At 43.4% G+C, this 15,524-nt stretch overlaps 1 protein-coding gene across 1 annotated transcript in view; it reads right to left on the reverse strand.

Moving 5' to 3' along the window:
- LOC132820338 (glypican-6-like) overlaps positions 1–15,524 on the reverse strand; it is a 207,406-nt gene that overhangs the window by 119,498 nt on the left and 72,384 nt on the right. The window contains exons 3-4 of the mRNA XM_060832360.1: positions 4,770–5,161; positions 917–1,082 (exon numbers count right to left, since the gene is read on the reverse strand). Coding sequence (XP_060688343.1) covers positions 917–1,082; positions 4,770–5,161 — 558 coding nt within the window. The remainder of the gene's footprint in view (positions 1–916; positions 1,083–4,769; positions 5,162–15,524) is intronic.

The raw sequence follows: 15,524 nt of genomic DNA on the forward strand, positions 1-15,524 counted from the left end.
AAGAGGCCCAGCAGGTGTATGTGCCAAACAGGAAGCTGACAAACTGGTGGCAGACTTTTCCCCAGAATCAGCACCCCGTAGGAAACAACCAGGCTTACTGAGGGTTAAGGCTGACAACTGTTTTGATGAAGAGTGCCGTCAAGAAGCTAATGACAGCAGGCCCCAAGTCCAAGCCCTGGTCATGTGTGTGTATTCACAGATTGATGGTTGCATGGAGTGGGCATTGTGGTGTTAGAAGCAAGGACAGCTGGTAGTTCTCATTGAGCATCTTCCCCATTCTGGATCCCTCAATCAGATCTCGGAGTGTCTTTGAATTCAGGACTTCTACATCAAAATCCCCCACCCTCCCCTTGGAGCTAGCAAGCAAACATACCAAGGGTTTATTTTAATTTTCATCACTGTCACCTCAGTCACTATTGTTTAAACTTCCTTCCTCTTCCTCCGCCATTCTGCCCATTTTACTCAAATTGTTACTCTGTTGTACAAGTCTCAACATTTCTCTTGCTGCTTTTGAATTTACTCTTTCTCTTTCTGATTTGCCTACAACATGCCACCTCCAAGGGGTTTACACAAATTTACCTTGCCATAATAGAAACTGATGAGTTCTCACATATAAAACTTGACAAGGAAGAGAAGGATACATAGTAAAAATAAACCAGCCCAAACCTCCAGAGAGAGGGAGAACAAACTACATTGTGTAAAAGGTTAGCAAGAGCCTCATCATGAGCTTTTTTCTGCTGCTATCACCGATAACAATAAGTAAAATGTGTTGCAATGCGTAAGAGTGTTTACTGGCTCTTCACACCTGCCCTTGGCATTTTACTGCCGCTCAAGATCAAATGCTTATGTATCTCCTTCACTTCCCACCACTCTACCAAGATAAGTTTCTTTACATGAAACTCAAAAAATTACTTACCAATAAAATTGTTCCACTCTGTGTCCAGATCTGCCTGATTGGCCAAGCAACCCTTCATGACATTGAGGCAGTAATTTTTACAAGGTTTAAGAGCGAGTAACCCAAGACATTGTGGACAGTATGTCATCTTCAGCAATGCGTTGGTACATTCTGTTGTTGGATTGACCTATTTTTAAAAAAAGATGTAGATGTTATAACATGCAATAAAAGTCCTAGATACCCAGTATACAATGATTAACTTCCAGCTCATTTCAAGATTAAATGAGTTGACGGCTTCAGTCCTCAGTTTTGCTCAAAAACATGCCTGACAAATGATGGAGAATTACCAAAGTTTGGGAAACGATTTGCAGCTTGGGTGCTTATTGTTATTGTGGTTCTGTTTGCCGAGCTGGGAATTTGTGTTGCAGACGTTTCATCCCCTGTCTAGGTGACATCCTCAGTGCTTGGGAGCCTCCTGTGAAGCAATTCTGTGATCTTTCCTCTTGAATTTGTAGTGGTTTGAATCTGCCGCTTCCGGTTGTCAGTTCCAGCTGTCCGCTGCAGTGGTCGGTATATTGGGTCCAGGTCGATGTGCTTATTGATTGAATCTGTGGATGAGTGCCATGCCTCTAGGAATTCCCTGGCTGTTCTCTGTTTGGCTTGTCCTATAATAGTAGAGTTGTCTCAGTCGAACTCATGTTGCTTGTCATCTGTATGTGTGGCTACTAAGGATAGCTGTTCGTGTCATTTTGGGGCTAGTTGGTGTTCATGGATGCGGATCGTTAGCTGTCTTCCTGTTTATCCTACATAGTGTTTTGTGCAGTCCTTGCATGGGATTTTGTACACATTGGTTTTGCTCATGCTGGGTATCAGGTCCTTCGTTCTGGTGAGTTGTCTGAGAGTGGCTGTTGGTTTGTGTGCTGTTATGAGTCCTAGTGGTCGCAGTAGTCTGGCTATCAGTTCGGAAATGCTCTTGATGTATGGTAGTGTGGCTAGTCCTTTGGGTTGTCCTCGTTCCGTTGTCTCTCCCTTAGACATCTGTTGATGAAATTGTGTGGGCATCCGTTTTTGGCGAATACATTGTATAGGTGTTCTTCTTCCTCTTTTTGCAGTTCTGGCGTACTGTAGTGTGTTGTAGCCCTTTTGAACACTGTCTTGATGCAACTTCTTTTGTGTGTGTTGGGGTGGTTGCTTTCGTAGTTCAGGACTTGGTCTGTGTGTGTGGCTTTCCTGTATACCTTGGTGGTGAATTCTCCATTTGGTGTTCTCTGTACCATCACGTCTAGAAATGGAAGTTGGTTGTCTTTTTCTTCCTCTCTAGTGAATCGGATTCCTGTGAGTGTGGCGTTGATGATCCGGTGTATGTTCTCTATTTCTGTGTTTTTTAATGATTACAAAGGTGTCATCCGCATATCTGACCCAGAGTTTGGGTTGAATTTGCGGTAAGACTGTTTGTTCTAATCTTTGCATTACCACTTCTGCTATGAGTCCAGAGGTGGATACCCAGCATGAGCAAATGTAGTGTACAAAATCCCATGCAAGGACTGCACAAAACACTACATAGGACAAACGGGAAGACTGCTAACGATCCGCATCCATGAACACCAACTAGCCACGAAACAACACGACCAGCTATCCTTAGTAGCAACACACGCAGATGACAAGCAACATGAGTTCGATATTGACAACACTACTATTATAGGACAAGCCAAACAGAGAACAGCCAGGGAATTCCTAGAGGCATGGCACTCATCCATAGATTCAATCAATAAGCACATCGACCTGGACCCAACATACCGACCACTGCAGCGGACAGCTGGAACTGACAACCGGAAGCGGCAGATTCAAACCACTACAAATTCAAGAGGAAAGATCACAGAAGCGCTTCATAAGAGGCTCCCAAGCACTGAGGATGTCACCTAGACAGGGGATGAAACGCCTGCAACACAAATTCCCAGCTCGGTGAACAGAACCACAATGAGCACCCGAGCTGCAAATCTTCTCACAAACTTTGCTCATGGTATAAAAGTGGCAATAGCAACATGGATACAAAATTGGATCAGGGATAGAAAATAAATGGAGTTCCCCAGGGGTTGATTTTAGAACCCTTGCTTTTCCTGATGTATAAATGATGCAGTACCTGGATCTGCACCTTAAGTGCTATAAATTGCAGGACTATGTGCCAAATGCAGGAGGATGGGATTAAAAAGGGCATTTGGATCATCATGGACAAATTGAGCTGATTAGCCCCTTCTGTGCTGTATCATTTCTAGCATTTCTAAACGATCCAGATCTAAGTGTGCAGGAGATGACTTTAAAGATTGCAAATGATATAAAACTTGGGAGAATCATAAATTGAGGGGAAACTGTAGAATTTCAAAAGAACATTGACAAAATGGAGGAGAGGATGGATTGTGCAGATGACATTCAAATTTGAGAAGTAAGATATATTTTGATACAAAGAACACAGAGAATTGAGAGAACAAAGTGTACTATTCTAATGAGCATGCAGGAGCAGAGAAAGCCGGATGTAAATGTGTATAAGTCATTAAACGTGGTAGGACAGGTAGAAAGAACAGTGAAGAAAACAGAGTTTACTCAGCTTCATTATCAGGAACATTGAGTACAAGAGAAGCGAAGTTATGATGAACCTGTAGAACACTGCTTAGACCTCAGGTGGAGTGTTGAGTATAGTTCTTGATACCACACTGGAGTAAGGATGCGAAAGACATTTATGAGAATGCAACACCTCAGTTATGAGGAAAGATTGGAAAAGTTGAGACTAGTTATTTGTAGAAGACAAGACTAACAGGAGATCCATTCAAGTTTTTAAAATCATGATAGGCCTGGACAAGAAGATGGGGAGAAACTGGCCCTGGCCATAGGGGACTAAAATCAAAAAGGCACAGATTTCATGTGTTTTGCAAAAAAAAACAAATGTAAGATGAGAAAAAAAAATTCTCCTGCAATGAATGATTAGAGTCTAATATGTGTTGACTTGAGTTGTGATGAAGACAGGTTCAACTGAGGCTTTCAAGAAAATATTTGATGTTTCTTTAATTAGAAACAATGTTCGAGACTATGGCCAAAATGCCGAGATCTGGTGCAGATTTGATGGGTTAATGGTCTCCATCTGCACAATAACAATTCAGTGATTCTGCCTGCTCAATCTTTCATGACAGACATAACTCATCACCTTTATACCAGCTCCTACCCCTTTTGACAATACAAAGGCCAGGCTGTTCATAGTGCTTCATGTGTATTTTAACCAAGATTCTATACTAATGTAACAACTTGCTTTTCACCTGTCTCGCTCTGACAAAATTAATCTGTGCTTGGTTTATTAATTCAAATGGAATTAATATTACTTTTAGTTATTTTAGTATTTATACTCAGATGTAATTTGTCTTCTACAAACCAGAACATTTTTAAAAAAATTACTTCTTTCATTCCAGGAAAAATTAACAATTCACAAATATACCTGGTTGTGATGTTTAATACAAAACCATGACGTAGAGATGCCAAGGTTGGACCAGGGTAGACCAAGTTAGAAGACACATGACACCAGTTTATAGTCCAACAGGTTTATTTGAAATGACAAGCTTTCGGAACACTGTCCCTTCATTACACGGGCCTATGTGCTTCCCTCCACTTCACCTGATTAAGGAGAAGCACTCTGAAAGTTTGCCTGTTGGATTATAACCTGGTGTTATGTGACTTCTGAGTTAATCGAAAACCAAGTTAAATTGCTTTCACTGTCCCAAAATCAGGGAGGAGGTGGGTCATCAGTAACTACACATATAATACTGTAGGCAAAACAATGGCTGAGGAACACTGTATAGCTTGATCACAACAAGATGTTCTTTTTACTTACTGTGGATACTTTATTCAGTACATCTCGTGCAACACTAAGACCTTGTGCAAAGGTTCGAGCAGCAATAAACGCCCTTGTCACCTGAAGCTTCAGTTTGCGTGGTACATCACCGAATGGCTTCAGCTGCTCTGTATATTTGCTAACACATTCCAGATATTCTTCAGTGAAATGGTACTGAGGGTTCACCAACCGAAACATTCGCTCCAGGAGTCGAGCCCAGAAGTCACTCAGCATGTCCTCCAGATTTAGATTTCCAATCACATAGTACTTCTTCAGCTCTTTAAACAGTTCCTGAAATACTTCAGAGTTCTGTAAATATAGTTGGCCGTAAGTCCGTACAAACATATCGTTCAAGGATTTCTCTGCATTGTCTATAAGTTCCTTGAAGAATTCTGCGGAAAATGAATAATTAAGTCTTAACGACACCTATTATTTTAACAATTAAATTGAATCAATCAACAATTTTTAACATGAGAATTTATACCTATTATAACAGCTGTATCTAGCAAATTAAATTGTTTTACATGATTCTGGCATTTGCTCACCAGAAAAAGGACACACATATCTTCTCTGCTTCCTCAGAGGGTCATTTTGATCAATAACCAAGTAGTAGCTTTCCTGCCTATTGTCAACCCCTCCAGAGGTGGTGAATAGCACCACATAAAAGCCAGTTCTTCCCTATCCCAAAACAGGAATCACTCACTCATCTATTCGCTGATAAGACAGTTTTGTGAAAATGTCTACTTTCATGATTCATTATTTGGAGAAATTAAATCTCTAACTATAACGTAAAATTTTTCAGGATTTTTAGCTCTGAGATTTGACAAAGATCTCTCTATGTATGATTACAAAGGTCAGAATTAGAGGGCCATATGCCATTAAAGTGCAGATGTGCATTAATGCCAGGGCATTAAAATGTTTTCAATAGCGCTGTGAATGATTGACATAACGGCAGAGATTAAAGAAAGCTCGAGAAACTAGTACAGCAGATTGAAATTGGCAGGGACGATGTTGTGGGTTCACAGAGATATGACCAAAATGGGATCAGGGTTGAGAATATCTAAGGATACACATCCAACGAAAGGACAGGCAGTTGGCAGAGAGATTGGGGTTGCCTTGATTTGATTTGCTTTATTGCAGTCACATGTACCTAAGTACAGTGAAAAGCTTTGTTTTGTGAGAATACAGGCAGATCATAGCAAACAAGGATATACTGATCATAGGTTGCTTAGACAGAGTGAGGCATACAAGTTACACTGCACAGAAGGTGCACAAAAGAAGGTCAACACTATTTGAAGTTCAAGAGTCCATTCAGCAGTCTATTAACATCTGGGAAGAAGCTGTTCTTGAACCTGTTGGTTCGTATGTTCAAGCCTGACAAAGAGATGGTGAGAGAGCATTATTAGGGTAGGAGGGGTCTTCAGCAATGTTGGCAGCCCTTCTGTGGCAACGAGAAATGTAAATGGACTCCACAGATGGGAGGTTGGCTTCTATGGTGGTTTGGACTGTGTACATAATCTTCTGTAGTTTCTTGTGGTCCTGTGCAGAGCAATTGCAGGCCTTTAGGCAACCGGATAGTATGCTTTCCATGGTGCGTCGGTGAGGTTTGACAATGTTTCCTGTACCTCCACACACATCATTTCCTGTATCTGTTGCACCTAATGTGGTCTCCTCTACATCGGGGAGACAGGACACCAACTTGTGGATCATTTCAGAGAACATCTGAACACTTCAACTTCCCCTCCCACTCCACCAAGGGCATGCAAGTCCTGGGCCTCCTCCAGCACCAAACCCTAACCACCCGACAGCTGGAGGAAGAACACTTCATCTTCCACCTTGGGACCCTGCAACCACACAGGATCAATGTGGATTTCACCAGTTTTGTCATTTCCCGTCACCCACCTTATAACAGTCCCAAGGCTCCAACCCAGCACTACCCTCTTGACCTGTCCATCTTCTTTCCCACCAATCCACTCCACCTTCCTCTCCGACCTATCAGTTTCACCCCCACCTTCACATACCTATCATATTCCCAGCTACCTAACCTCCCAGCCCCACACCCTCCCATTTATTTCTCAGCCCCCTTGGCCCACAAGCTTCATTTCTGATGAAGGGCTTATGCCCGAAACATCGATTCTCCTGCTCCTTGGATGCTGCCTGACCTGCTGTGCTTTTCCAGCAACACTTTATCAATAGCATAAAAACAAAAGAGAAAGCACACGATTTGTAAGATTCGAACGGTCAAGAAGGAAATCCCATCTGGAGGGGGAGACAGCCCAAGTGAGAATATAGTTCAGGGATTTTGGTGGCAATATGGGAATTCAGTGCAGAGGAGAATAGGTGCTTTTCGCTTTTCTTTGGCCCAGAGTTTCAGGTTTTTTTTTATTAGGGTAACTGAAGTCAAGAATCAAGGGCTCAGCATCAAAGAATGCTACCACAGGGAAACTAAGTTCATTGTTTGGTTATAGCTACTCATTTAGCTATATATTACATGTTACTTTCAGATTGGAGGTAAATAGAGGTATTTACACACCAGTACAAAATAATCAAAATTCAAATTTAACTAAATGATAAAGATATGCCAGACTAGGCGATATCTTGTACCTGAATGTAGGAGCTGGTGGACCCCATTGTGGTCCATGTGACCACATATGTAAAGAGTGTTGGTTACTTGAGGAACTCTGGCTCAGAGTTGATGAAGTAGAGGCTGAGCTTTTAATTGTGCAAAGGAGAAGACTTACCTGGATGTGTTTCAGAAGGCATTCACACCCCTTAAGTTAATTACATCCAATTCAGTCAGTGATCAGGGGTAGGAGGGTGTGACAACAAGCAAGGGATCCAGGGGGTAGGGTTGAAGGTTTCTCAGCCCTTTTCCTTGTCTAAAAAGATTCTTGCGCTCTACGTGGATGAGATTGAAGCTTATAGGGGTATGACAAACATAGCGTCATAGTTTTTGATTTAATTCATTCACGAGATAAGGGCATCACTAGCTATGTTATCATTTATTGCCACTCCCTAATTGCTCAGACAGCAGTTAAAAGTCACAGAGATTCAGAGGTATTCAGCACAGAAACAAGCCCTTCGGCCCAACTTATCCATGGCAACCAGGTTTCCTAAACCAAACCAGAACCATTTGTCTGCATTTGGACCATATCTCTAAACCTTTCCTATCCATATACCCATCCAAAAGCCTTTCCAATGTTTTAATTGTACCACCTCTACTTCTTACTCAGGCAACTCTTTTCCTATACAGAGGAACCTCCATCATCTGAATACCAATTATCCGAAGGTCGGATTATCTGAAGGAGATCTTGAGGTCCCGATAGAAGCATTATTTCAAAGACGGATTTCCAGCAGTGATCACGTCTTTTGTTGACAGTGATTAAACAGGCACCGTCTCCAAATAACTGACCTCCCGCCCTCTCTCTCTCCCCACACTTTCCCTGGAGTTCCATAGAGGGGTGACCCTAAACCCCCCTCCTCCCCAGAGTGTGTTAGTGTGTGTGTGTGTTAGTGTGTATGTTAGTGTGTGTATGTGTGTGTGTGTGTGTGTTAGTGTGTGTGTGTGTGTGTGTGTGTGCGCGCGCGCTCGCGCTATTTGGAGACTTACCCCACAAAGGCAGCAGCAGCAGTCTTGTTAGTGTCCAGTCTGGCTGCCCTGGAGAGAGGGCAGGGGGTGTACAGGGTTGGGGGCGGGGGGAGGTGTTGAGGGTGGGGAGAAGTATTGCACAGGGTTGGGGTGGGGAAGGTGTTGAGAGCTGGGTGGAGGTGTTGCACGGGGTTGGTGGTGGGGGGGTGTTGTGGGGGAGGTGTTGAGGAGCAGTGTTGCACTGGGTTGGGGGCGGGGAGTCGGGGTTTGGGGTTGGGAGGGTCGGGGTTGGTGTTGGAGGTGGGGGACAGTATTGGGGGCAGAGCTAGGTGGCACACGGAGTTGGGAGTGGGGTCTAAAATATTGCCCCTCAAGTCTTTTTAGACCTTTCCCCTCTCATCTTAAATCTATGCACTCTAGTTTTGGGCCCCAAAAATTCACACCTTACCTTAATTAATCACACACAGAACAGGTATCAGTCACACAGTCAAATACCAAACACATTGTTAGGGGTGCGGTGTGGAGTCATATGTAGTCCAGACCAGGTAAGGATGACAGTTTCCTTCCGTAATGGACAATATTGAAACAAATAGGGTTTTTTGACAATTGACAATGGACTCATGGTCATCATTAAACTTCTAATTCCAGATTTCTATTGAATTCAAATTCCACCATCAGCTGTGGCAGGATTCAAACCCGGGTCACCAGGACATGACCCAGACTTCTGGATTAATAGTACAGTGATAGCACCACTAGATTGCTGCCTCCCCCAATACCATGAGCCATTCAAGAGGGGACAGAAAAGAAATGGAGTTGTAATCGGGCTTGTATAGTTGGGGGGATAGACCTTGTAATCTGTAGCAAGATCAGGAGTCCTGAAGGCTATGCTACCTGCCTGGTGCCTAGGCTCAGGATCTCTCATTTGGGCTGCAGAGGAACTTGGAATTGGAGGGGAAAGATCCAGTTGACATCGTCCAATGTAGGTGCTAATGATAATTGGCAGAAAGAAGAAAGAGGTTCCACTGAAGAATTATGAGCAGCTAGGGGCTAACTTAAAAGCAGAACCAAAAAGGTAATAATCTCTAGATTACCACCTGAGCCATGAACAAATTGGTATAGGGTTAACAAGATTAAAGAGATAAATGTTTGGCTCAAAACATTGGCATTGTCACCAGTGCTGGGGAAGAAGGGAGCTTCAAATTGGATGGGTTCCACCCGAAACATGCTGGAACCAAAGTTACAGGGACAGGAGGGTTTGAATTATCGGGAGAGGCTGGATAAGGTGGGACCTTTTGCGCTGGAGAGTAGGTTGAGGGTGACATTTAAAAAGAACAGGGAGGGGGTTAAAGAGGAGGGGTGTAGCATTGCTAATCAGAGAGTGCATCACAGCTCCAGAAATGAAGGTTGTCAAGGAAGGTTTGCCTACTGAGTCAGTATGGGTGGAAGTTAGGAACAACAAGGGAACAGCTGTTCTACAGGCCCCCTAATAGCAGTAGGGAGATCGAAGAACTCATAGGTGGGCAGATTCTGGAAAAATGCAGATGTAGCATGGTTGTTGTTATGGGTGACTTCAACTTTCCCAATATTGACTAGAACCTTCTCAGTGCAGATGGTTTGGATGGAGCCGTTTTTGTCAGGTGTGTTCAGGAGGGTTTCCTTTCTCAGTATGTGGATAAGCCGACGAGGGAAGAGGCCATTTTTGGATTTGGTGATCGGCAAAGAGCTAGGACAGGTGTCAGCTCTCGCGGTGGGAGAACACTTTGGTGACAGTGACCACAGCTGCCTCACATTTACCACTGCCATGGAGAGGGAAAGGAGCAGTTACCTTGGGAAGATATTTAATTGGGTAAAAGGAAATTGTAATGCTATCAGACAGGAGTTGGGAAGTACAGACTGGGAGCAATTGTTCCACAGCAAGGGCACAAGACGTGGAGACTGTTTAAGGAGCGCTTGTTGTGAGTGATGCATAAATTTGTTCCTCTGAGACAGGCAAGAAGGGGTAAGATTAAGGAACCTTGGATGACGTGAACAGAGGAGTTTCTTATCAATAGGAAGGAGGCAGCTTACGGATGATGGAGGAAGCAAGGATCTAGCACAGCTTTAGAGGATTACAGACTTGCTAGAAAGGAGCTCAGAAATGGACTGAGGAGAGCCAGGAGGGCGCACGAAAAAGGCTTGGCAAGAAGGATTAGGGAGAACCCAAAGGCATTTTACTCATATGTGAGGAATAAGAGAATGATCAGGGAGAAGGTATGGCTGATCAGGGATAGCGGAGGGAACTTGTGCATGGAGTCTGAGCAGATCGGGGCAGCCCTGAATGAGTTTTTTTGCTTCAGTTTTCAGTAAGGAAAGGAACATTGTTGTGAATGAGAACTTTGAGGAGCTGGGAAACAGCCTTGAACAGATTAAGATTGATGTGCTGGAAATTTTGGCAAACATTAAGATTGATAAGTCCCCAGAGACAGAACAGGTTTATCCCAGCCTGCTCCGGGAAGCAAGAAAGGAGGTTGCTCAGCGCTGGCGAAGATCTTTGCTTCCTCACTCTCCACGGGAGTTGTACGGCAGGTTTGGAGGAAGGCAAATGTTGTTCCTATTTTCAAGAAAGGGAATTGGGAAATCTCTGGCAATTACAGACCAGTCAGTCTTACATCTGTGGTCAGCAAGGTTTTGGAAAGAATTCTGAGGGATAGGATTTGTAACTATTTGGAAAAGCATAGTCTGATTAAAAGCAGTCAGCATGGCTTTGTGAGGGGCAGGTCATGCCTCACTAATCTTATTGAGTTCTTTGAGGGAGTGATGAGACAAGTTGACGAAGGTGAGCACTGGATGTGGTGTATATGGACTTCAGCAAGGCACTTGATAAGGTTCCCCATGGTAGGCTCATTCATAAAGTCAGGGGATATGGGCTAAAGGGAGATTTGGCTATCTGGATTCAGAATTGGCTGGCTGACAGATGGCAGGGAGTGGCTGTAGATAGAAAGTATTCTGCCTGGAGGTCAGTGGTGAGTGGTGTTCCGTAGGGCACTTCTCTTTGTAGTTATTATAAATGACTTGGATCAGGAGGTTGAGGGGTGTGTTAGTAAATTTGCCGATGACACAAAGGTTGGAGGTGCACTTAATACTATTGAAGGATGTTGCAGGCTGCAGCGCAACATAGACATGATGCAGGGCTGAGAAATGGCAGGTGGAGTTCAACCTGGATAAATGCGAAGTGATGCATTTTGGAAGGTCAAACTTGAATGTTGAATATAGCATTAAAGACAGGATTCTTGGCAGTGTGGAGGAACAGAGGGATATTGGTGTTCAAGTGCATAGATCCCTCAAAGTTGCTACCCAAGTGGATAGGGTTGTTAAGAAAGCATATGGTGTTTTGGCTTTTATTAACAGGGGGATCGAGTTTAAGAGCCACGAGGTTTGACCACACTGGTGAGACCACACTTGAAATATTGTGTCCAGTTTTGGTCATCCTATTATAGGAAAGATGTGGAGGCTTTAGAGAGAGTGCAAAGAAGGTTTACCAGGATGCTGCTGGACTGGAGGGCCTATCTTACGAAGAGAGATTGACTAAGCTCAGATTTTTCTCTCTGAAGAGAAGGAGGGAGAGAAGTGACCTGATCAAGGTGTACATGGTAATGAGAGGCGTGGATAAAGTCGATAGCCAGAGACATTTCCCCAGGGCAGGATTGACTGCCACGAGGGATCACAGTTTTAAGGTGTTAGGTGGAAGGTATAGACTGGACGTCAGGAGTAGGTTCTTTGTGCAGAGTTGTGAATGCATGGAATGCGTGGCCAGTGGTGGAGGTGGTGGAAGCAGAGTCATTGGGGACATTTAAAGCAACTGCTGGACATGCACAAGGACAGCAGTGAATTGAGAGGTGCATAGGTTAGGTTATTTCATTTTAGATTATGATTAGTCCTCAGCACAACATCATGGGCCGAAGGGTCTGTTCTGCGCTGTACTTTTCTATGTTCTATGTTATTAGAGGCTTATAAAATCATGAGGGGCATCATCATTGGCAGTCCCTTGCAAATAAGAGTGACATATTCCTTCCACTCTCAGGGTGATGGTGTAGGTAACTGTACAGACCAATGCGGCTTCCACAGACTCTGCCACACTTGGGGCAGAAGGTGGTCACAGGAAAGGGTGGATAGGACATTGGTGTGGCAGCATGCTCCTTACGTGGTTTTCCCCTGGCTTCTGCTTTTTCCTGACAAGTCTCAAGGTGTTTGATGCCTTCCCGGATGATCGTCCTCCATTTAGGACAGTCTTGGGTCAGTGATTCCCAGGTATTTGGCGAAGTGCAGTATTACCACAATGAAACACTGGAGGTAATGCTGAATCTGGCCAACAGAACACTCTGATGTACTGGAAGTGGCCAACATTCTCCAAGGCCTCCCCAACACAGATTCCTGTGGGACATCACTAATCATATCCTGCCAATTTGAGTACTATCCATTATTTCAACTGTTGAAATTGAACCATTGGTTCCATTGCTTTTTGCCATTCACCCAATTTCCTATCCAGGTCTGTAATTTGCCCTCAATAAAATGGGGTTCACCTTAGCTACCAGTATCTTGTGTGGGAGCATTAACAAAGCCTTCAGGAGTCCAGATAAACAACATCCATTCACTTACTTCTGTCCACCAACTTACTCCCTCTTCAAACAAAACCATTAAATTTATCAGATATGACCTACTCTTCATGAATCCATATTGACTCTCCCTCATTAACTAAAATGTTGCCGCGATCAGTTACTCTCTTCTTGATGCTAAACTCCAACAGATGTTTCTCACCACAGATGTCTAGCTATAACTAGTTTGTAATTCCCAGGTTTCCCTCTGTTACACTTAAAGAGCAGAGTGACATGAGCAAATTTCCAATTCAGAGGTACAATTCCTGAATCCAAGAAATCCTGAAAGATTATGATTGAGGCAACAACAATGTATCCTTTTATCTCCTTTAACACCCATAAATAGAATCCATCAAGTCCTAGAGATTTGTCACTCTTCAATTCTGTTAATTATCCCATAAGTGATGGTTTAGTTAAACTGGCTTTGTTTAGACACTATCCCTGATCCTCTGTTAGTTTTTTGGGGATCTTTGGCAAGCTATACACCTTTTCTGCTGTGAATACGCAGAACATTCCAGCGCAGTACAGGCCCTTCGGTCTTGATGTTGTGCTGACCTGTGGAACCAATCTGAAGCCCATCTATCCTACACTATTCCATTATCGTCCATATGCCTATCCAATGACCATTTAAATGCCCTTAAAGGTGGCAAGTCTACTACTGTTACAGGCAGTGTATTCCATGCTCCTACTATTCTCTGAGTAAAGAAACTACCTCTGACATCTATCCCATAGCTTTAAACTGAGGAGTGATAGATATGTCCCCTCATGCTAGCCATCACCATTCAAGGAAGAAGGCTCTCACTGTCCACCCTATCAAACCTCTGAATATCTTGTGTCTCAATTAAGTCACCTTTCAACCTTCTTCTTTCTAACAAAAACAACCTCAAGTCCCTCAGCTTTCCTCAGAAGATCTTCTCTCCATTCCAGGCAACATTCCAGTAAATTGCCTCTGAACTCCTTCCAAAGCTTCAACATCCTTTCCATAATGCGGTGATCAGAAATATATGCAATACTCCAAGTGCTGCCGCACCTGAGTTTTGTACAACTGCAACATGACCTCGTGGCCCTGAACCTCAATCCTTCTACTAATAAAAGTCAACACGCCATATGCCTTCTTAACAACCCTATCATCCTGGGTGGCAACTTTCAAGGATCTATGTACTGGACGTCATGATTTCTCTGCTCATCTACACTACCAAGATTCTTACCATTAGCCCAATACTCTTCATTCTTGTTACTCCTTCCAAAGTGAATCACCTCACACTTTTCACATTAAACTCCATTTGCCACCTCTCAGCCCAGCTCTGCAGCTTATCTATCTCTCTCTGTAACCTACAACATTCTTCATCACAATTCGCGACTCTACTGACCTTAGTGTCGTCTGCAAATTTATTAACCCATCCATATATGACCTCATCCAGGTCTTTTATATAAATGACAAACAACAGTGGACCCAAAACAGACCCTTGCGGTACCCCACTAGTTACCAAACTCCACGATGAATATTTCCCATCAACCACCACCCTCTGTCTGCTTTCAGCTAGCCAATGTCTGATTCAAACCGCTAAATCACCTTCAATCCCACACCTCCATATTTTGTGCAACAGCCTGCCATGGGGAACCTTATCAAATGCCTCAGTGAAATCCATATACACCACATCAACCGCTTTACCCTCATCCACCTGTTTGGTCACCTTCTCAGAGATATAGGAGCAGAATTAGGCCATAAGGCCCATCGAGTCTGCTCCGCCGATATGCTCCACGCTTCCATTTTCCTGCCTTTTCCCTATAACCCTTCAACCCATGACCAATTAAAAATCTGTCTAACTCCTCCTTAAGGTTACTCACTGTCCAAGCATTCCCTACCACTTTGGGGTCGTGAATTCCACAGTTTCACAACCCTTTGGGAGAAGTAGCTTCACCTCAACTCTGTTTTAAATTTGCTGTCCCTTATCTAAGACTATGACCTCTCATCCTATAATCTCCACAAGAAGAAGCATCTGCTCTATGTCGATTTTATCCACACCTTTTATCATTTTGAATACCTCAATTTAATCTCCCCTCATTTTTCTAAATTCTAGACAGCATAGGCCTAAACTGTTCAATCTTTCCTCACACAACAAACCCCTTATCTTTGGGATCAATCTAGTGAACCTCCTCTGAACTCTCTCTAATGCCACTACATTTTTGCTCAAATAACAGGACCAAAACTGTGCACAATACTCTAATACCTTGTATAGTTGCAACAATACTTCCTTACCTTTATATTTTATTCTTTTAGCTATAAAAGCCAACATTCCATTCACTTTCTTTATTATCTGCTGTACCTACATGCTAGTTTTCCATGACTCATGAACGAGGACACCCAGATCCTTCTGCACTGGAGCACCCCAAAGTCTCTCCCCATTTAGATAACAGGTCGCCTTCCTATTTTTTCAACCAAAATGCATAATTCACATTTATCCACATTAAACTCCATCTGCCACATTTTGGCCCCCTCTCCTAACCTATCTGTATTCATTTGCAAGGTTCTTA

This window comes from Hemiscyllium ocellatum, chromosome 11, assembly GCF_020745735.1.
Source record: "Hemiscyllium ocellatum isolate sHemOce1 chromosome 11, sHemOce1.pat.X.cur, whole genome shotgun sequence".
Taxonomy (NCBI): Eukaryota; Metazoa; Chordata; class Chondrichthyes; order Orectolobiformes; family Hemiscylliidae; genus Hemiscyllium; species Hemiscyllium ocellatum.